At 40.6% G+C, this 23,326-nt stretch overlaps 1 protein-coding gene and 1 non-coding gene across 2 annotated transcripts in view; both read left to right on the top strand.

The window, feature by feature from the left end:
* Positions 1-23,326, top strand: part of LOC111796813 (origin of replication complex subunit 1B-like) — a 30,804-nt gene that overhangs the window by 6,832 nt on the left and 646 nt on the right. Inside the window, exons 4-16 of the mRNA XM_087124582.1 lie at positions 398-544; positions 880-1,026; positions 1,115-1,266; positions 1,343-1,442; positions 1,587-1,709; positions 1,779-1,937; positions 5,661-5,718; positions 6,114-6,292; positions 6,459-6,570; positions 14,821-14,891; positions 16,210-16,305; positions 21,549-21,625; positions 23,145-23,228. Of these exons, the coding sequence (XP_086980708.1) occupies positions 398-544; positions 880-1,026; positions 1,115-1,266; positions 1,343-1,442; positions 1,587-1,709; positions 1,779-1,937; positions 5,661-5,718; positions 6,114-6,292; positions 6,459-6,570; positions 14,821-14,891; positions 16,210-16,305; positions 21,549-21,625; positions 23,145-23,228 (1,505 nt within the window). The remainder of the gene's footprint in view (positions 1-397; positions 545-879; positions 1,027-1,114; positions 1,267-1,342; positions 1,443-1,586; positions 1,710-1,778; positions 1,938-5,660; positions 5,719-6,113; positions 6,293-6,458; positions 6,571-14,820; positions 14,892-16,209; positions 16,306-21,548; positions 21,626-23,144; positions 23,229-23,326) is intronic.
* LOC111797793 (small nucleolar RNA snoR28) lies at positions 455-532 on the top strand. The gene has a single exon (XR_002815618.2). It is a non-coding gene; the product is annotated as a small nucleolar RNA snoR28 (small nucleolar RNA).

Below are 23,326 nucleotides of genomic sequence, written 5' to 3'. Positions count from 1 at the left end.
ATGTGTGTGCTTTTTTGAAACCGTTATTTTGATAAAGCTCTTTTAAGGTGTCTTGGCAAGGACCAAGGTAGACCTTTTGTCCTTAAAAGAAGATAAGCTTATATTCAGAGACTTTTAAATTTGAAGCATGGACAAATTCTTGGTGGAAGATTTTTTGCTATTCCTGCTTATAGGGTATGAAATAAATGTAACAATATAGGTTATTGTTTAGCAAGGTTTACCAGATTATAGTTTCTCTCTGTACTTCAAGAAGAAAGAGAGTTGCTAATTGAAATGATTGATTATATTAGCTGTTCTATATTACTGCCTCTAGTTACATTCTAAATCTTCAATCTTATTGCATTGTGAGGAGACATCCTTTCAATTATCGGCAAAATTTCCATGTATGTCATTGCAGATGGAATCGCTTCTTAGACAGTGTCAAGTCATGAATCCTAAAGACTACTATAATGCCAAGGAAGGGGATGACATATTTTTATGTGAGTATGAATATGACGTTCGTTGGCATAGTTTCAAGCGGTTAGCTGAAATTAATAAAGAAGAGGTAAGCCTTCGGGAAGGTGGAACTAGCTGATGTAGTACAGTAGTTTCTTTCTAGCTACTGGTTTTTATTCCCCTGTTTTTCCCTTCTGTTTTGTTAGTTCTGGTTGGTTACCGTGGTTAGTCTTTATTTTTACAGCTAGCTCTCTTTTATATTTACAGCAAGACTTTTAATTGTTTAAATCCAGGTAAAACATGTTACCATGGATTAAAAGGCTGGTTTATAGCCTTTATATAGGGGTCCTTAGGTTGTAGATTTCTCCAAGATTGTGGTACACTATTAGCATTGGGATGTTGATTGTTATAATATAATTTTTTTTGTACATTTTAAATTGGTAGGATGGTGAAGCAGTTGATAGTGACAAAGACTGGAAGTTGGAACAGAATGTAGACTCTGATTCAGATGGTGATGTGGAATATGAAGAAGAGAGAGCAAAAATTTTACAATCTCGAAACTACCCAAGCTCTACCCACGAATTGGCTGCAGTACGAATCATCTTTTTTACTGCATGTATATTTTATTTTGGCTTTGTTCATGCAAACTGCCCCTGTTGAATTTTTGATGCACGAGCAGAATTCAAGGAAAGGACAATTTTGTGGACTACAAAAGATAGGAGCAAAGAAGATCCCCGAGCATATAAGATGCCACAAACAGACTGAATTGGAAAGAGCAAAGGCAACCCTCATGTTGGCGTCATTACCCAAGTCTCTACCTTGTAGGAATAAGTGAGTGGAAACTTGACAAATCTTCTTCTTGATGGGCAATTTTCTTTCCTTTGACAAAACATACCTTTTATTCTAGAGAAATTGAGGAGATAACTACATTTATAGAAAGTGCTATATGTGGTGATCAATGTTTGGGGCGATGCTTGTACATCCATGGTGTTCCAGGAACAGGCAAGGTAGTACTACTTTCTTTAGCCAGCAACTGATCGTACCTGTAATGTTCCTGTGGTACTTTTGATATCTAAACTAGACTTCCTTTTCCCCCTGTTTTTATTAAAAAAAAAAATTATAATGACGTGCTATTCTTTTCTTGAATCTAGACAATGAGTGTCCTGTCAGTAATGAGAAACTTGCGGGCTAAAGTTGATGCCGGAAATATAAGGCCTCATTGCTTTGTAGAGGTCAATGGTCTAAAGCTGGCAGCACCAGAAAATATATACAGGGTAACGGCGGTGTTGACTTGGCTTGATTGCAACCTTGATTATTGTTTATGATGCTCTATATTATTTCAGGTTATACATGAAGCATTAACTGGGCATAGGGTTCATTGGAAAAAAGCGCTTCAGTTGTTGATCAAACGGTTTTCAGATGTAAATAATTGCAAAGGGGATGAACGAACTTGCATTCTTCTCATTGATGAACTTGATCTTCTTGTAACAAGAAATCAGTCTGTAAGTATTGCACTTTGTGAGCTTGTTTAACCGAAGCTACTTCATTCCTAATCTTTTGTTAGTTAATGATGCTTGTTTAATATAGTAGCTATTTGGTAGCATAGAGGATGTCGAAAACATTGCCAATAGATACGGTTGTAAAATAGGTGAGTAGCCGAATATGTACTTGGGATTGTCCTTAAGAGGGAATCCCAAATCCTTCTTCTTCTAGAAGACCATTAATGAAGAAATAGAAAAAAGTTATCAGCATGGTCATTATGTTAGAGGCTCAGTCTCATAAAAAGTCACAATGTCCAACATTCTCACTTACTACATGTCTCTATTGGACATTCTCACTTACTACATGTCTCTATTCAAAATGTCTGGCTACAAAAATAGGAAGATTATTTAGAAAATATTTGTAGAAAGATAGTCCACACCTTGTTCAATGGAATACTATAGATCTCTTGGTAGACTGGGGAGGACTCAGATCGGCCCACATTGGATAAGGGAGAAGAATAGAACTCCCCTTGCCAAATAGAAATGGAGATATTACCATGAAGGCACTGCCTTGTGGAGAAGTCTTATAAAGGCTAAATATACTCCTACATCATGCACAAATTGACCCCCTACCTTCTGCAAAAAGGGCATGGAAGTATATACAAAAGCACTAAAACCTCATTGCTAATCGCCTTCACCTTCGCCATAGAGTCGCTGATGGAGGAAACTGTTGAAGGAATGCCCTTGATTTAAGGAGTATTTGTGTAGTCCCGTTAAATAAGGGAAGTAGTTCATCTTATCTGTACCGTTGAAGGAATGCCCTTGAAGAAATGAGATCCTTTGGACTCACCAGACAAACCATGATAAACTAATCAGCTTTGGCATATCTTTGCCTCTGCTAGGGGAAGCGCACTCCAAATAATGACCACTTGGCCTTACTCATCGTATTCCTAAGTCGCATGAGGCTCGCAAACCAACCATGACATTTACTCGTTGTGGCACTAACTCATATGGTAGCGAAGTCTGGAAGCTAGTATCATAGTCCGAGTTTGGCTCTACACTTCTGTCAACTTCTCAACTAGCCACCTTCATGTGGTGATTGCTGCCTTGACACTTATCTGGTCTTTCTGCAGCTTCACTTCTCTTTGCCCACTTCTAGCTTGATGCTTTCTTCTCAAGTGGATGTTGCTCTTGGCCCTATTGTGAAGTCACCCACCTTAGGCATTAGGCGATGACTCATGGAATACACATGTGCTCGCACCTTGGAGCATACCCACGAGGTGAGCAACCCATTCACTTGGGCTCTCCCCCATAAGGATGCGTCCTTCTCAACTTGGCATTTTGTCGGCGCTTGTCTCACTTGGCCCCTAGCTTTTTTGCTGGCAACCATTGACACTATTCCTCTAATGCAAATGGTTCTTTGGAGGACACACGACCTAGTGTGCCTTCGGTTTCATTTCTTGCCCACATTAAAACCCCAAGCCCCCCTTGGCAAATGAGCTTGGTCTTGCTTCTTGATTGGTAGAACTCCCCTCAATGAGGAGTGACACAAAACTAATGAACTTGGGGAGTCTTGGCTTCAACCCAAAATTGTTCTTGATTTTGACTTGCAATCGTCCTGCCCACTCTGGCACTCTTGACACACTTGTGAAGTCTTCATTCCACCCTCAGATTTATTTTTCTGACAATCTTGTCCAACTAGATACACAAAGTGTGGCTCTGATATCAACTATTATAGTTGTACATTTTCAACCGTGCGGCGTCGTGATCTTGACACGCTCATGGCAAGCCTTGAGGGGAGAACCCAAGCCCCATATTCATTTTTCGCTCATCTTTGTGGCTTCGTTGGACCTTAGGCGTGGTTCGTCTTCGCCAACTGAACATAACTTGTGCGAAATTCAAGCTTGTTTGGCCACACACGTTACCTGTGTGAGCATGTTCAATCACGCTACCCGTGCGTGCATGTTCTTGATTTTGACTTGCAACCGTCCTGCCTACTCTGGCACTCTTGACACACTTGTGAAGTCTTCATTCAACCCTCAGATTTTTTTTCTGACAATCAATCTTGTTCAACTAGATACACAAACTGTGGCTTTGATATCAATTGTCACGGTCGTACATTTTCAATCGTGCGGCATCGTGATCTTGACACGCTCATGACAAGCCTTGAGGGAAACCCAAGCCCCATATTCATTTTTCGCTCATCTTTGTGGCATGGTTCATCTTCGCCAACTGAACATAACTTGTGCGGAATCCAGGCTTGTTTGGCCACACACGCTACTCGTGTGTGCATGTTCAATCATCTGCAACTTAACCGACTTGCCTCTACACTAGGCCAAGTCATTCGGCTTGACCTTGCCTCTACTCGAGGCCAAGGTCTCTTATGTGCAACGTTGCATCTCAATTCTCATCTTGGTTCCCTATTGAAACGACCTTCATGTCATGATGCCATCCCAAGTCTTGGCATGTCATCGACCATCATAGTTTGCTCGGTCTTGTCCATCGAGAACGGGACCATGTGTCGTTCATAACATCCGAACATCTATCCATTTGGGTTTCTATCGAGGCATTGGACCCTCCTGTGTCCATGCATATCATTTACAGATTCCATACTGGATAGCGGGTACATAATCTAATCTCTGACACATGGGCGGGGGCAATGTTAGCACACCCATGCAGTCCGACACTATCTTTGAAAGACCCACTTCAAATGAAGTTGCTCAAGACACTCGTCTCACAACGCTTGCCCTCTCTGTGACATACACGTGTGTCACAGCATAGCTTGCTTAGGCCACATGGCCCAAGGGTGGTGAAAAGCTGACACCAAGCTTCCCCTTAATGTACATTTTGAGACATTTCCAAGTGTAGACATAATTTTGGTGAATGGTCATACGGTGTTGTGGAGTGTTCGTCCGATGCGAGATTTCATATTTTATATGGACGAACTTTAACTCTAGAGCCACATGCCAAATTCCCTTCAGAACCCTGACTTTCAAGGTTAAGACCCGGGGCCCTACTTGGTCCTTTAACAAGCCTATCTTTGACACTCTTGTCTACATGTTGCCCCTATCTTGCTTATGCCTCGTCTTCTCTTCAATGCTGACTTTATATGGTGTGTTGGATGATGCACCGTCCTCGGTCCTATCATGAAACTCGTCTATCCTGGTTCTCGCGTGGCTGGATGAGTGCCACTTGAGGGTTACCGCTTTGCTTGTCGCGACGTGAGGGTCACAACTTACTCTCTTCGTAGTATTGTTGTATTGTTGTGACAGTGCACATATATTTTAATTTCTAGACAAAAATTCTAAATATCTTGGATGACATCTCACTTTTCTTAGGAAAGTGAAGGAGTTATTGGACATGGCTTGAATGCACCATCCTTCAAGAATGCAAAAATTCTATTATGGACAAATCTTTTTTTGACTCTCTTTTGGAATATATGGAAAGCAAGAAATCAGAGAGTAATAGAGTAATAGAGAAGGCACATGTTTTTACTAGGCTCTTCATAAATGTTGTTTACCACACCATTTCTTGATGTAAATTGTATGGGTTTTTTGCTTCCTATAGTCATAATTCTCTCCGTGTAAATTGAGAAGGTTTTTTGTGAGCATTGCGCTTTCTTTACTTGTTAACCAAAAAGATCTTCATTCCTAATCTTTAATTGTTATTTAATGATGCTTGTTTAATATGGCAGCTATTGGTTTCTAATATCTCTCCTTTTCTGTTTTTAAATAATTCTAACAGGTTTTATACAACATTCTTGACTGGCCGACAAAGCCACAAGGAAAGTTAATTGTGATAGGTACTCATTGATGGTGCTCTCTGCTTCCTCTGCTCTTCTTCCTTTTATCACTTTATCGCCTTGGTGTTTTCTACTTTGAATTTCCCTTCTTTTCCTTTTCTTTCTTTAAAAAGGTTTTCAAGCATTAAAAGATGACCAATTGGTTTGGAGATCATCTAGATTGGACTGAAGAAATCTTTTCAATATTCTCTAATTTATTTAGACGAAACATTTAGATTAGTGTTATGTGACTATGTGATCATAGATCTATTAGAGCTTCATCCAGGATCTATCTACCCTCCCAACAGTTCCTTGGGAACAGCAATTGTGCTTTATTTAACCTTTTAGAGGACAGTGATGGTTAAATGATAGTTTTTGTGAGTTCAGTAACCTTTATCTGATGAAAATTAATTTAGGTATTGCAAATACCATGGACCTTCCTGAGAAGTTGCTTCCTCGAATTTCTAGCCGAATGGGTATTGAAAGGCTTTGTTTTGGCCCTTATAATTATCAGCAACTTCAAGAAATAATTTTGAGCCGCCTAGAAGGAATCGATGCATTTGAGAAACAAGCTATTGAATTTGCATCAAGAAAGGTAGTTTGTTTTAAAAATCAATATTTTATGTATTTATTTATGTAATAAATAAATGATTTATGTACCATATACTAAAAATAATTGGCATCAATTCTGCATTATTTGAGCTTAATATTCGTTATACTTGTACTCTGGAGTGTTATTTACTTGGTATAAATCATGTCAGGTAGCTGCCATTTCAGGAGATGCACGTCGAGCTCTGGAGATATGTAGGCGTGCAGCTGAAATTACAGATTATCGTATAAAGAAGAGTTTGACTTCCAACACTAGTATGAATGGTATAAATTCTTATGTACTCAAGTTTGGTATTACAAGATATTTTATAGCAAATATAGTGCCAAATAAAAATTGGAAGCCTAATTTAAGTTACCAGATATTTTGTTGCTTTTAGGTTGTCTCTTCATTGCTTCCTTGCATTTATTTGGCAAGTGCATTCTTTTTGCGTGCCTATATTTTGGATGGATTTAGGGCAATATTAGGTCTTGACTACTATCCCCAAATTTTAGTCCGATTTGTTTTTTGAGAGCTCGAGTCACGGATTGTTACTTGTTGACATGGAATATTTGAAAATACCCATAAATTTAGAACTTTTAACTGTGCATGCACTTAAAGAATATTTAGATTTAAAACAATGTTCAAAATACATAAATATAACTGACATACAAGATGATGCACGCCCAAAAACATAGACATTTCACAAATCCAAATATACAGAAATCAAGGGTTCATTAAAAAACATATGCAAAAGGGGACAAAACACCGATCTAGCCTAAATTTCCATCGTGCCTAGCTCATGTGGGCCTCCGCCTCTCCCGCTTTGTCAAACCTCATCTAAAAACAAAATTGAAGTAGCAGGGACGAACATATAAAATATACTCAGTAAGCAGCTTGCTGATAGTTCATGGTTCATTATTAAGTTTTGTTGATCTTAATTTGTTTGTTTTGTGTCTTCTTCACGTTTTGGAGTTTGTTCCCAATTCCAGTCTTTTCCCAGGCTACACCGAGGTTTACTCATTCTACCTAAGCTTAATTTAAGGGTTCAACGGAAACTAGTTCAAGTTCATAGTTCTTGGTTTTATCTGGACCTCCCGCCCTCAGAATTTCTCTAGAGTTTTCTAGGTCTTCAACATTGTCATTCCTGCTGGTCTCTCTATATCGTAGGCCCTCGAGGTGCAACCTTAGTCATAAGATTTTATAAGGTTCATGTATTCTAAAATTCAGCAAACTTTCAAGGTACTATTGTGGTCCCTACTGCTCGTGACAGGTTCACTAAGAGGAAATTAACTGGAAAACTGCCTAATAATCCCCACAAAGTACAATTATAAGTCATAAGCCAGTTCTATAGTTATTCGGATATTTGACAATCGAGCTTGGTATACGGTTAGAGGCTAGTTGGCAAACCCCTAATCGTCCTTGTATAACTGCATAAAGTCATATGCATTAACAAATCATCATAAGTCTCAAGTTCAACCAACTCTAAAGATATCACTATGGACCCTGTCGCTCATGAGAGGTTCACTAAAAGTAAACTAACTGACAAATTCCCTGATGATCCCCACAAAATGCACCTACATCATAAGTCAGTTCTATAGTTATCTGGACTCCTAACAATTGAGTTAGGTTTATGTTAAGGGTTAGTTGGCAAACCCTTAATCGCCCCCATATAACTGCAAAAAATGGAGTTCAGTTCGTCCATTTCTTTGGAAACGTGCATCATAACGTTCAATATGCTTTTTTATACATCAAATTAACTCAGGTCAGGTCCAAATCTCTAAGACATACTTCCTATAACATGCTTTCAAACATACTAAAAGGACACTTTTGTTCGGGCTTGGGTCCTTAGAAATTCCCGAAATTTGCCAAACTCCTCAAAAGTTTCCTACAAGGTGAAAAATCATAACAACGGGTGAAAACAGTGCAAAAATCGAAGTTAACCAGTCCAACTGAATTGATCTGGACTGGTCACCTTCTTCCCTAGGCTTCCTGACCCACGTGCGTGTCACAACTTCACGGCTGCCAACTCCTTCGTCTAGTTCTCGTCGTACAAGCACTATCCGCACCTGATTTCTTCACTAATCCTTTATATCCTCAAATGTAATGTATCGGGACAAGAATCATGTTATTTGGTTGAGTTTTGAGAGAACACACTAGCTTCGAAAGTTTCGTTGAGACTCACAAACTCTTACCTCAACAATGTATTCGATCTCCTCCCACCAAGGCTCTTGGTTTTCCTCTCCTTCATTAATCACTTTCTTGAGTCTCCTTTGACAAGACCCCTACGCAACATGCTTGATTTCTTGATTAATCGTCATGGATTTGAACTCGAGCACTCCCTGGCGACTGGATTTTCTCCTTCGGTTTAGAGCTGGGTTCACTCTTCTTGCGATTTTCATCCTTTAGTCAACTCTGAAGGGAATGAAATCCCAACAAACCCTCCATCAGATTTATCCAACCCTCAGCCATCCAACCATGTGTTTTTCGGCTGATTTCGAGGTCCTTCACCCTTGATGCACGCCACCACCTCTTTTGTCCTCTCCCTCTGCCATCCCTGTGGACGCTGCTGGCCCAACAGGTCCGCACACAAATCTTCTCTCTTTTTTTATTGCCATTATTATTGTCCGCTGGATATTACACCATATGATAGAGAAACCAACCATAGTTTTACTAACAGGAAGTAGGAGCTACCCTTATAACTTTATCTAGTGTAGGGTCTCATTGTTGCATCTTCAACAATACCATCATGGAAGCTAGTCTTTGCTCCATTGCCGGAACGGAACTTTTCCGCTTGCCTAGATGGTTCTGAAATTGAATTAAAAAGAACTCTCAAAGGAAAAAGGAGAAAAAGAGGGGAAGAAAAGAGAGAGAAGTAAAAAGGATTCCTAGAAAATTTTCGTTCTGGGCCATTTTAGTTGACGACTAGCATATATAACCTTGGGTAGGGAGAAGTTGACGACTAGTCATATCCCCCTATAGTACATTCTGGGCCATTTTAGTTCTGGCAGGCCTAGACATGATTTTCTTGAGGTGTCATACGCTCTAGAATTACAAAAGGAAAAACACTAGAATGAAAAGACATGACAAGGGTTTGGCTTGTCATGGGCATGCGGCCATGGGCAACATGCCCTGGACAGGCATGACCGTGACATCCTCCCCCACCTAATTGGTTGATGTCCCTGTCAACCGACTACTTTCATACCTTGCGATGTGGGTGGCGGCGGAGTTCAGATCTTCGGCGCGTTCCCAACTTGTTTCCTTTGTAGGGAGATTCTTCCATTTGACAAGGAATTCACGAATCGTCCGTACAGGTCTTCCTATCTTCCTAACCCTGTCGGCTAGGATCTCTTCCACTTCCTTTGTTTCTTTTTGTTTCAGATCGATGTTCGGTCTTGTGGTTGCATTTCGATGGTCGTCGTCTGGATCAGGGTGATAGGGCTTCAAGTTGCTCACATGAATGACGGGGTGGATTTTCATCCATGCAGGTAGTGCAACTCGGTAGGAGGTAGCCCCAATCTTTTTAAGGACTTCAACCGGGCCTTCGTATTTACGAACTAGTCTCTGGTCCTTTCGGCTACGAAATCTGATCTGTTCTGGTCTCAGCTTGATAAGGACTTGATCTCCTGCACGGAAATGAAGGGGGCGACGCTTCTTGTCCGCCCATTTCTTCATATGCTTGGAAGCCTTCTCTAAATATGCCCGGGCTATATCTGTTGTCTGCTTCCATTCTCTTGTAAAGTTGTGAGCTTGAGGGTTTTTTCCTGCATAAGGATGATCAATAATGTGGGGTAAGGCCGGTTGTCGTCCACTTACAATTTCGAAGGGACTCTTCCCTGTAGACGAGCTTGTTTGACAATTGAAGCAAAATTGGGCGACATCTAACAATTGTATCCAGTTCTTTTGGCGAGCGTCGACGAAGTGACGTAAGTATTCTTCGAGCAAGCAGTTGAACCGTTCTGTCTGTCCATCGGTTTGAGGGTGATAACTCGAGGAGATGTTTAAGGTTGTTCCCAAGAAAGCGAATAACTCAGTCCAGAATGTCCCAATGAATCTGCCATCCCTATCACTGATGATGCTCGACGGAATGCCCCATAACTTTACAACGTGTTTGAAAAACAGTTGGGCTGTGAGTTCCGCCGAGCATAATTTGGGAGTGGGGATGAACGTCGCATATTTTGAGAACCGGTCCACAATAACCAAGATGGCGTCATATTCCCCGACTTTTGGGAGGTGTGTTATGAAGTCCAGAGATACACTTTCCCAGGGTCTTGTTGGTACAGGTAGAGGTTCCAAGAGTCCAGAGACTTTGGCTTTCTCGACCTTATCCTGTTGGCAGATGAGGCACGTCTTGGTGTATTGCATGATGTCGTCTCGCATGTTTGGCCAGAAGTACCCCTTCTTTATTAGGGCGTATGTTCTTTGCCACTCCGGGTGTCCGGCCCATAAGGTATCATGACATTCCTGAATGAGCTTCTTCCTCAGTTCCCCCGTTCTTGGGACGTACAATCTGTTTCCTTTGGTTATCAGGAGGTCCCCCTCAACCCAAAACTGTCGTGTCTTTCCAGCCTTAGCTAGTTCGACAACAGCTTTGGCCGATGGGTCTTTGTGTAAATGTTCCTTGATGATGTCGCGCATCGATCCATCGATCTTACTTGAATGAATATGGGCTAACATGCACAGGGCCGCATGTTCGCCCTTCCGACTCAGCGCGTCGGCTGCTTGATTACTCTTTCCCGCTTTGTGTTCGAACTTGAAGTCGAATTCAGCCAACGACTCCTGCCACCGGGCTTGTTTTGCTGTTAATTTTGGTTGATCAAAGAAGTGGCAAGTGGCGCTGTTATCCGTCTTCACTACGAACTGCGATCCTAAGAGATACTGTCTCCAGACTCGAAGGCAATGGACTACAGCCAGCATTTCTTTCTCGGAGACAGTGTATCTTCGTTCGGCATCGTTGAGCTTTCGACTTTCGTAAGCGATGGGGTGGCCTTCTTGAATAAGGACCCCACCGAGAGCAAAGTCAGAAGCATCGGTTTCTACTTCAAATGGCTTTGTGACGTCAACCAACCCGAGGACAGGACCCCTCGTCATGGTTGTTTTCAGATTTTCAAAGGCCATTTGACAATCATTCGACCACGACCAAGGGTGGTCTTTCTTCAACAGCTCTGTCAATGGGGCGGCTCGTCGTGAAAACCCTTCGACGAACCGCCTATAGTAGTTGGCTAGTCCTAAGAAGGACCTCAACTCAGATACGGAAGTAGGAACCTTCCATTCTTGGATAGCTTTTATCTTGTCGCTATCCATACTGATTTGTCCACATCTGACGACATGTCCAAGGAAGTTGATGCATGTTTGTGCGAATGCACATTTCTCCTTCACATACAGCTGGTTCTGCCGGAGCTTGTCAAACACTAACTTCAAGTGCACTTTGTGTTCCTCGAGGGTTGTGCTGTAAACAACAATGTCGTCGAGGTATACTATGACGAACTGATCCAGGTATTCGTAGAAAACCTGGTTCATCAACGTGCAGAACGTAGCTGGGGCGTTTGTCAAGCCAAAGGGCATTACTAGGAATTCGAAGGCCCCATATCTTGTTACGCACGTCGTCTTGGGTTCGTCCCCTTCGGCAATACGTACTTGATAATATCCTGATCATAAGTCCAACTTCGTGAAGTACTTGGCCCCGTGAAGTTGGTCGAACAAGTCGGATATTATCGGCAGAGGATATTTGTTGCGTACTGTCACCTTGTTTAAGGCTCTATAGTCTATGCACAGACGCAACGTCCCATGCTTCTTCTTCTGGAACAGTACGGGGGCTCCATAAGGGGCTTTTGCCGGGCGAATGAATCCCGCCTTCAGCAACTCGTCTAGTTGTTTCCTCAATTCGGCTAGCTCGGGCGGAGCCATCCGGTATGCGTTCTTCTCTGGCGGCTTAACCCCGGGGAGGAGTTCGATTTCGTGGTCAATGCCTCGACGAGGTGGTAGTGTTTGTGGTAGACTCTCTGGCATTATGTCGGTATAGCTGTCTAGTACTTCCTTGATTTCCTCTGGGACAGTCTCTTCGGTGGTTGCCTCTTCTATCAGTGGTATGGCCATAAATGTAGGTTCCTCTCGTGCGAGTCCCCTTTTTAGCTGCATGGCCGAGATCATTCGAAGATTACCTGGTTGCTTGATGCTTGCAGGTATTACTGTGGGGTTACGGTCGATGATCACCAAGCATTTTGCCAATGGCATTGGGATGACCTTGTGTTCTAGGAGGAACTCCATCCCAAGTACCACGTCGAAGTCGTCCATGCGAACCACGACAAGGTCTAGTTCTCCAGTCCAATCCCCTATTTTGAAGGGGACTCCTTTGGAAACTCCCACAATAGGCAAGGCCTCGGAGTTGACAACTTTCATTTTCCCCGGGTCTTTACCTATGGTGAGTCCCAATCTTCTGGCTTCTTGATCAGCAATGAAGTTGTGGGTTGCTCCAGAGTCTATCAGAGTGCTCTTGCTCAGTCGAGAGTTTATTGTGGCATCTACGAACATGAGCCCTTTCTCTATTATCTCCTTCGGTTCGACTTTCCGTTGGAGGGCTGACAAGAATTTGAGTGCGCCCATTCGGGGGTTGTCGTGATCTTCCTTCTTGTCTAGCAAGGTCTCGACCCTTGCTTCATTGCTCTCTTGAATGGACACTTGGAGTGTAGTGAGAGAGGCCCGATGAGGACAGTAGGATACCTTGTGGGGCCCTTTACACAGTATGCATTGCAAAGGCGTCGTCGGGTGGTTCTTTTGGTGGTAAGGCCCTCGAGATGTCCCCGCTTGATTGTTCTGAGGAGGTCTATCCGTCCATCCATTCGATCTGTTGGGGCTTCCATTTCGATGGCCTGGTGGTCTGTATGGTTTGCCCCCGTTGTTTGGGGCTGGTGTCGCTCTTCTTTGGGATCCTGCTTCGTTCCCACAGTCCACGAGTCTCTCGGCGCAGGCCATTGCGGCAGCTAGGGTTTGGACCCTATTATCATGTATCTTTGTTTTGGCCCACGGCTGTAGGCCATTTATAAAGAAGAACACCTTGTCCTTCTCTGTTGTGCCCCTGATATCCAGCATCAGGGTTGAGAACTGTCTGACGTAGTCCCGTATGTTTCCAGTGTGTTTCAGGGCTACTATTTTCTCCATTGCTATGTGTCCCGCGTTTTCGGGGAGGAATTGTTCCCTCAACTCTCTCTTGAGGTCCTCCCATGAGTCGATGGTGCACAATCCATCCTCGATGTCCTGCACCTTCGTACGCCACCACAGTTTGGCGTCGTCTACGAGATACATCGCGGCTACAGTCACCTTCTTGTCGTCGGTACAAGCCGTTGTGGCTTTGAAGTACTGTTCGACGTCAAAGATGAAGTTCTCCAACTCTTTGGCGTCCCGATTCCCTTTGAAGGCTCTAGGGTCTGGGAACCTTAGTTTGTTGGATTCTGCATTAGTTTGTCCAGCCGTGACACCTTCCACGGCTTTCATGGTAACTTCAATTCGAGTGCTCATGGCGGTCATCCTTTCTTGGAGGTCGTCGACTGTTGTTCTGAATTCATCAGCCAATCCATTGAACAAACTCATCATTGTGTTTTGTAGTACGTCGAACTCTTCGCCACGTCCCTCTTTGTGTGCGACAGAGCTATCCGGACTATCAGACGGTTTTGGGCTGCTCGTAGGAGCAACTCTTTCTTCGAGCGAGGTCACTCGAAACAACAGTTCTGCGATTGGCAACCCGTCCAGGCGGTTGCCCATTGCGTCGACTTGGACGACTTTCTCACTCAGTTCGGTCACCCGCGTTTCCAGGAAACGAAGGGTGTCAGGGACTTCTTTGAGGAACAGCATTTCCTCCTCTATTAGCATAAGCCGGTCGGCTTGTGCTTTGGGTGTCGACTTTGTCGTCGACATGATCTCAGTCTGTATGACGTTACGGAGCTAACAAAGCTCTGATACCACTTGACACAATCGCACTTTCGAAGGCAGCGGACTAGCGATTGTGCGGCACTCACTTTCCAGCGACAAGTGAGTTAAGCCAATTTGTTCTTGCGTCGCCTACGGCCAAGCGACGTACGGTCGAGCCTCTAGCCTCGGTTTTAAAAGAAGGTTTTAGAAAACGAGGAGAGAGAGAGATTTTGGAAAGAGAGATTTTTAGAAAGAGACGTTATATAAGCAAGCAAGAGAAAGATAACAACGGCTTAGCATATATAACCTTGGGTAGGGAGAAGTTGACGACTAGTCATATCCCCCTATAGTACATTCTGGGCCATTTTAGTTCTGGCAGGCCTAGACATGATTTTCTTGAGGTGTCATACGCTCTAGAATTACAAAAGGAAAAACACTAGAATGAAAAGACATGACAAGGGTTTGGCTTGTCATGGGCATGTGGCCATGGGCAACATGCCCTGGACAGGCATGACCGTGACACTAAGCTGCTTCAGTTTATTATTTATTTATTTTTTTTCAAAGAAATGTATTTGTGAAAGTTATTTAGGAGTTGGTTTTTGTGTATTTAAACTCATATTTCTACTTTTCAGCGAAAACACATGTAGGAATAGCTGAGGTGGAAGCAGCGATTCATGAAATGTTTCAAGCACCTCATATTCAAGTAAGTTAATGTACTTTCTCAAGTCTAGTTTATCAAAGCAGTATGCTAGAGTATGAATTTTTGGTGCATGGTTAAATAATAAGCGAAAAATTATGTAGAAATGGCAGCGTTGTTTATTTGCACTATGTATGGTGAGAATTGTATGGATTTTCTGCGAGGTGGGAGTTATGCAGAAATACTCAAATTTTTTGCTAATCTAAACATTGAAATTTGAGCACTATTTCCCTGAAAATTCAACATTTTAAAACCCAGATTTGGAAACAAAGTCTAGTTTCCCACCATGTAAAACAAGTCCCTAACTTTAGTTTCAAACGTTATTGAGCTACATTTGAGTTTACTGTTAAATAATAAAAATATTAAAAAGTTTACTTTTTAAATATATAAAATATAATGTATGAAAAATTACATATATTTTTGGATTGATCTAACAAATAGTTCATTGAACCGACCTGACGGGTTGGTCCAAATATGACCTAACTGATTGGCCCATAGCCCAACCTGATATTCTTCGTTCATTTGATTGCATGTCCCTTACATGTTGCATATATTTCTAAGTCCTTTAAGAACTATCAAAAGATAAAAAAGAATGGACTCTAAGTTGGGTATGAAATGCATGTCTGACCTAAACTAAAAAAAAATCATTTAAGGCAGTGAGAATCGATGTTGGTTTGGATTGAAACCAGTTTGGTTTGTAGATAAGAAAAACCAAATACTTTTGGTCGGTTTCAATTTTTTTCAAAAAGTAAACCGAATTTAGCTGAGCATAGTGTGTGCAGTTGTCCTTAGATCCTGACTAGTAAACTTGGGGGTGTGGGTTTGATCTAGAGTATTTCATTTTCTTGTATATATCTTTTGAATAATTTTGTCTAACACATTCAATGCTAACCTCAGTAGGTCCATATGTAACTTGCAGGCCTTAGGTCAACATATGTGTATGATTTACCTAAAACAGTGAACTGCCAGACAAAACTGACCAAACGGTCGACGAATTGATTCCGATCATTTTTCTATTTTACTAAATATAATGGCGGTTAGGCTGCGGTTCGACACCTAAACCAAGCCAAACCAAACCAATTACACCCCTACTAAAGTTTCCTCAAAATAGTGTCTATGCTTGCTTGATAATTATTTGTCTTAGCCAACATATTACTGCATAGATGAGGAGCTAGTCATTGACTTATTGTCTCAACAAAAGTGTTTTCAGTTTTAATTTGTAAGGAAGCTTCAATTCAATAAATATGATGAATTTGTACTAGCACGCCACTTGATTTGCACTTTTAAGTTGTCGGCTACAATTCACTTGCTCTCTCCTGTGTAGGTGATGAAGAGTTGTTCTAAGCAGAGTAAGATCTTTTTGACAGCTATGGTGCACGAACTTTATAAAACTGGAATGGGTGAAGCAACCTTTGAAAAGGTCCATAACTCAAGTTTTCAATTTTGCTTACTTGATTCTCTTCATCTGGTGAAAATCTAGGACAAAATATACGGTTGGTTCTTGAGGTTTGGGGTTAATGTCTAATTTGTTCTTTGAGATTTCCAAAGGGAGACAAGATACTTTTTAGTCCATGAGGTTTGAAAAATAATTTTAAACAGTCTCTAAGGTTAGTTGACCGATAGTTGACTTAATAGAAAGAAAACGTGATAGTTAAGTTGATGATTAGACTTTGCTAAAGTGACATTTTTCCATAAGTTGGTAAAACTATTAATTTTAAATGATTTTTAACACATTCTTTCTCCCCCTTCTCTCTATCTTTTTTTGTTTCATGATCTTCTCTCGTTTTTGTTTCTCATCCCTCTTTCATGGACCACTCTCCTCCCCATCTTCCGCTCTTCTTTTCTCCCATTTCATCTTCCCATTCCATCTAATCTTTACTTTCTCTCTCTGAAAAGTAGCTCAAAAACTAAATAAATAAATAAAAAGAGAATGTTGCAGAAACCAAAAAACTACCTTTACCTCCTCTCTCTTTAGAAATCTGCAGAAAAAAAAGAGGTTGCCTAAATGATAAATATCAACTTGGCTACCATGTCATCCTTCTATTAGGTCAACGGTCAACTGACCTTTAGGATACATTATATTCATTTTCCAAACCGCAGAAACTAAAAATGTCCTTTTTGAAACTTCATGGACCAAATAGATACCGACCCTAAACCTCAAGTACCAAAAGTGTATTTTACTCAAATCTTTATTAGCTAAAGCTTCGAATTCTGTATCTTTAATTAAGCATGCTATTGCATACAATTGGTGTACTATAAGGAATCTCTCGTACAATCAGTATATTAATATCACAAATGTTAGTTCAAAGCAACGTCACTCAGTCTTTTGATAGGATTGTACTTTCTTTCCTAAAACAAAAATGTTCGCAAGATAAAACTTAACTCCCACGCAAGAACAAACTAAACATATATTATCTGATATTATCAGCATAGTTTAATTAGAAAATTTCACGTAAAACCAAATAAAAGAAAGTCTAACAAACAATCCAGGGTGCAATTCCCTTACCCCTCCCAGCATACCTATTAATTGTAGGAGGTCTAACATTACCCCTTGATTAAGAGGAACCTTGTCCTCAAGGTTAAAATTTGGAAACGGTTGGCATATTTCTTCATGCAGTTCCCACGTGGTTTCATGTTTGGGTAAATCCTTCCCTTGGACAAGTAATTCCATAGCCCCATAATCAAAGTTAGGGTGACCGCCAAAAATGTCTTAATGGCTTAGTTATCCATTTGAATTTCAGTCTACATGAGTGGGTTCATATGGACCTCTTGGGTTGGGGCAAGGGCCTTTAGTTGGGACACGGGAAAAATGGGTTGAATGGTTGCTTTCTCTGGAAATTCTCACTTGTACGCTACTTGTCCAATAGGTTCAGTGACCCAATATGGCCCATAGTATTTGGGTCATAGTTTTTTCGTTTTGTCATTTTGCCATTTAGTTTTGACGGTAGGATCTCAAAACTGAGCTCAGTTTCGATCAACAAACTTTTTCATCCATTCTTAGGTTGAGTTCAAGTGAGCTTTTAGTCATAAGTGGGCCTTGTCTTGACCGGAAAACTGCTGGTCTAATGTAGCATTATCCATTTTCTAGGAACCATATAATAGCATGGGAATGAGGTGGTCGACCATAAAAGGCTTGGGAGGGTGTGATTCTGATGGAGGCATGATTTGTCGTGTTGTACCAATACCCTGCGCATGGCAACCATCCCACCCACTTTGGGTTTTTCGCTACATAAACAACGCAAATATGTTTCTAGGCATTTATTGAAAGTATTCGTTTTCCTGTTAAATCGTGGGTGGTAGGTTGTGCTAATGAAGTTGGGTGTCCTGTAATAAAAAATTATTCTGTCCAAAAGTGATTGAGGAAAATTTGATCCTTATTTGAGACAATATGCTAGGGAAAACCATGGAGGTGAACCACTTCACAAACGCATTCGCCATGACTTGACATTTGATGGGTGAGATGGGAACAAAAAGGGCATACTTGCTCAGTTGATCGACCACCCCAAAGATAACCTCCTGCCCATTCGACTTTAGGCAATCCTTCCACATCCATGCTGATGTCCTCCTAAATTTGATCAGGTGAGGGTAGAGGCCGAAGAAACTGGATCGGCAACGTTGTGGTGTTTTATTCCATTAGCCAATGCGACAACATTCCACATATTCCTTCACGTTTCCCTTCATTCTACCTCGGAAGCCACTTGTAAGTTTGCAAGAATCTTGAGTGGCCCCCCAAAATAGAGTCAATGGTATGTGTAGGGCCATCCTTAAAATCTTTGAATATTTTGATCGGACCAATCTTTCCTCATAGAGTAGTCTCTTTTAAGTCATTGGATAACCTTGACCAAGTATGAATCTCTGGATACCTCTTCCTTAACTGCCTTGTTGGGTCTGACATTTGTAACATTCGTGATGATAATTTCCCTCGTATGACATTCGTGATAAAGCAACAGCTGCCTTGTTGTTGGCTCTGGGCTGCTGCTGACTTTGATAGGCCTGAAATGATTACGTTTTTTTTACTCAAGTAAGCTATGGGTTCTTGTTGTTCAAAAGGATTGTCCCTAACTCTGTTTTGAACACGTCAGCTTCCACAACAAAAGGCAGTTCGAGATCAGGCGAAGCCGAAATTTGCATGATAACTAAGGCATGCCTCATCCGTTCAAAAACCTTGGTGGCTTTTTCTGTCCAAATATTCTTCTTGAGTAAATCAGATAGTGTAGTGATGATGACTTCATAATTTGCTATGAACGTTCTATAGTAACTAGTTAGTCCTAAGAACCCACACAACTCTATTAGATTTGTGGGCATAGACCACTTGAGCATTGCTAGTACTCTATGTTTTCTTTAATGCCCTATTTCAGCATCATTGATCGAGCTATTTTGTTTGCTCCTTGGGAAAATAACATTTCTTCATGTTGGTGTCAAAATAGTTCTCTCAAAACATTAAACACTATTGTCCGACGAGTCAAGTGAGTATCTAAATGAGGGCTATAGATCAAGATGCTGTCGAAGAATACCAATATGAACTTTTGTAGGACGGGCTAAAATATCAAATTCATGAGAGCTTGGAATGTGGCCGATGCATTTGTGAGCCCAAAAGGCGTCACTAGAAATTCATAATGGTTGTCGTGCGTGAGGAATGTTGTTTTGGGATATCTTCACAAACTTATATTTGGTTGGTACCTCGACTTCATGTCAATCTTCGGAGTACATGTGAGACTTGTAGAGTTTGTCGAGGAGTTCTTCCACCATGGAAATGGTGAACTTATTCAATACTGTGACCTGGTTAAATGCCCCAACTTCGATCTTTTTTTCTTTGAAGTAACACAAGGCTGACATAAGGATCCACTTGGGCAAATAATACCCGTGGCTAACATTTCAATTATCAAATGCTTTATCTTTGTTTTCTACGGGGCCTTGCCCCTTTAATAGTTGGATTTGATGATTGATGACTCTTTGGTGGGAGTCCCTGCGACATGTGAAAAACAGAATGATATTTATTAAGCAATTGATCTACTAACCTGGGATTGGGGCTCGGAAAGGTTGCCACTATTTGGATGATCTGAAATTGCGGATATAGCCTCATTTTCACCATATTGCCCCAATGTTGATTGTCCCATGATCAAGATAGGCTTTTGAGCGTAAGTGTTAAGGCCACTTTAGATGCTAAAGTCACTGTTTGTACACATTATCTCGATGGAGTGGTTAAGACTCTGGTTTTTGTTCTCTAGTGAGCTCCTTTGGTGGGCCATAACCCTAGGGCTGCATCTTTGAAGAGTTGAGCCGTGGACATCGTTTTTCTAAGCCCTCTGGTTCCAAGCACAGTACCTTCGCCCTAATGGTGGGGTTTAAACCATTTAGGAAAGTACTTTCAAGCACATATTTATTTAGGTTAGGTAACAGTGCTATTAATTCTTCAAACCGCCTTCTGTAATCAGCTACAGAGTCCTCCTAGGCTAGACATCGCAAGCTCAAAATCCCTTTTCACGAAGGACAAAATTCAATGATAACAAATCCATGGTCATTCCAATCCGTGCACTTCTGGCGATTGGTAAGCCAGCCAAACCAGGAGAGGGCCTCCCCTTTGAAACTTACCACGGATATGATGAACTTTTTTGATTCTACCAATCTACGAATCTCAAAGTATCTCCTGCGTGGAATAATCATGCGTCTAGCCCTTCACCTGAGAAGGCCAAATTTCCACTTTTTTGAACTTGGCTTTGTTGCTCGTGGCTAGTTCTTGGGAGCTTTGGGAGGAGTCTCTCCCTTTGTCTTCTGTTTTCTCTCTTTAAAGACAATGTTCCCTTGTCGTTTCTTCTACATTCTTCACCCAACTTTTTGCATTTTCTGACACTAAAATGTCTAACACCTTTCGAGAATATTTGCAGAAAAGACACAGACCTACACAACTTTTCGACAATGTTGTTTACCAAGCTATATCTTGGTGTAAATTGTTTAATATTTTTACTTCCTATAGTTATACCTCCCTTATTGCAAATTGGGAAGGTCTTTTGTAAACACCATGGATTATACCTCCGTTTTGTAAATTTCAATCATCAATGAAATTGTCTCTTATAAAAAAAAAAAAAAAAAAAAAAAAAAAAAAAAGTCTAAAGCCTTTTGCATTTCCCCCATTTGTTCTGCTATCTTTCCTAGACTTTCTTTGATACCCACTAGCTTGTGTTCGGTGTGCTCACAACGTTCCTTGATTTTATCCTGCATCATTCCCTGCATCTGCCTCAGATTCAAACAACTCTAATTCCTATTTGTAAGGAATCTCCCTTAGAATGAGTAAACTAATATCACAAAAGACAGCCCAAAAAAAAGCGATACAATGTCAGTCATCCTTTTGAGAGGGCTGTACTCTCCTTCCTATGACAAAAGTCTTCACTGGATAATTCTAACTCCCACAAAAAAAAAAACAGACTAAACATATAAAATCAGCAGCAGATTACATGGAAAACCGAACAAGAGAGAGTCTAACAAGCAACCTAGGGTGCAATTCCCATCCTGCCCCTCCTAGCATACATATTAATAGTAGGAGGTCTAATATGTAGATGAGAAGGTTTTTTGTCACAATTTTTTCTCGTTAATTAACTCATCATTTTAGAGAGCGAAATTTCATACTGTAAATATATTCATTACTGTTTTCTGTTTGTGCTACAGCTTGCCATGACTGTCTCGTATCTTTGTACAAGCAATGGAGAGGAATTTCCTGGATATGATGCTCTCTTGAAAGTTGGGTAAGTGATGCCATTGTATTCTATATTGTTATACGCTTCATAATTATTTTTGAACAAGAATTAGGCATTATTTTTTCTATAAGAAAGCAGCTTTTATTAAATAAAATGAATGAGAGATATGGGGCAAACAAATATTACAAAGAACCACAACAAGGTTGGTTACACGATTTGGAGGGCAGGGGAAGCGTGAAATTGTTTTCATTTGGCATAATTTCCAGCTTTCAATTTTCATCTGTTTGCTTGCCAAATTTACTAATACTTGCATGTCACGTATGTGTTTCATTTCCTATTTCATTACATTTGGCAAAGTAATTTATTTATTATTTTAGATAAATTACTCTTTTGGTTTCTGATGTTTAAATTAGTCCCTAGATTTCAAAACTAAACAATCAAATTCCAATGTTTATAAAATGTTTGATTTTGTTCCGTGAACTAATGAAATCTGTTAAGTTTTTCTTTCCTCCCACCCTTCCCTTTCCTTCTCCTTCCTTCAATAAATTCACCGTGGTTGATTCTGGTGCTGCAGTAGCTTTCTTCCTCTCTCATCTCTCTCTTTTTCTTTTCTTCTTTTCTTCTTTTCTTCTTTTTCATCTTTTCTTCATCAGTTTTTTTTTTTTTTTAATTGTTTTTCAAATCTAATATTTAAACCCAGATCTGAAAAAAAAATATCACCTTTGTAACGAATGTGGGGGTAACGGGGATGTGTGGTGGAATCATGTTCTGCCGCTGCCGAGATGTGGGGAGCTGTCTCAAATATGTGGATTCTTGGGTTCGCTGATTCATGGGTAGTTATCAAAAGAAATAATCCAAGCATTGATTGTTATTGTGACGTTTGTAAGCTCAGTTTTTCATAATTTATTTTACTAATTGTGTTTGGTATAATTTTCCTTGAAATCATTCTATTCTATACAGTTCCTTGTTATATGTTTGTGTACGTATGCTACCATGGTGTATCATTGGAGGTGGTCCGAAAATTTTTGGAGTCTTGTGCTAGAATTTTAGCCATACAGTGGCCAGTTTAGAAGACTACAGAATAACTCTTTATGAAATGAGGAAAGATTTACTGGCCATCATACTCTTTGGAGTATTAGTCACATTGATTGATATTACTTATTCAGGTTTACTTTAAGCATAACCAATGATATTCTTCGATCGATGGATTGATTCATATTTGACCGATTGAAGCAAGAAAGTTCTTTTAATGTTGTGGAAATCTAATAATTTCTTGCTATAGTCTGGATGCCTGAAGGCACAGGTAAGCTTCAAGTCTTTTGCCTGTCAGGCTGAGAATACTGGAAACGTTAAATAGTTGCTCATTTCTCAGGAGTTTTAGGCCTCATACTTATCTTGTCACGCCGTAGAAATAAATAGTTATTGTATGTTTTTGTTGTGTGAAGCTCTTGACCAGACTTCACATATGCCCCAGTGGTCTTACATTTTAGTATATGACATTTGCATTTGCTTTGTCATTCTATATTAGCTAACTATGTTTTTTTTTTCCTGATTCTTAACTTTGCAGCTGCAGGCTTGGTGAATGCAGAATTATTTTATGTGAATCAGGATCAAAACACCGATTGCAAAAGTTACAGCTTAATTTTCCAAAGTTAGTCTAGCTATATACTACCGTTAGCCAAACATAGCTGACCTTGTTGAGTATCTTAATCGCTAATAATAGATTTGATCTTTTAAAACAAATTCATT

Source organism: Cucurbita pepo, chromosome 6, assembly GCF_057944985.1.
Source record: "Cucurbita pepo subsp. pepo isolate OVF chromosome 6, ASM5794498v1, whole genome shotgun sequence".
Classification (NCBI taxonomy): Eukaryota; Viridiplantae; Streptophyta; class Magnoliopsida; order Cucurbitales; family Cucurbitaceae; genus Cucurbita; species Cucurbita pepo.
This window is presented reverse-complemented; position numbering and strand designations above follow the sequence as displayed.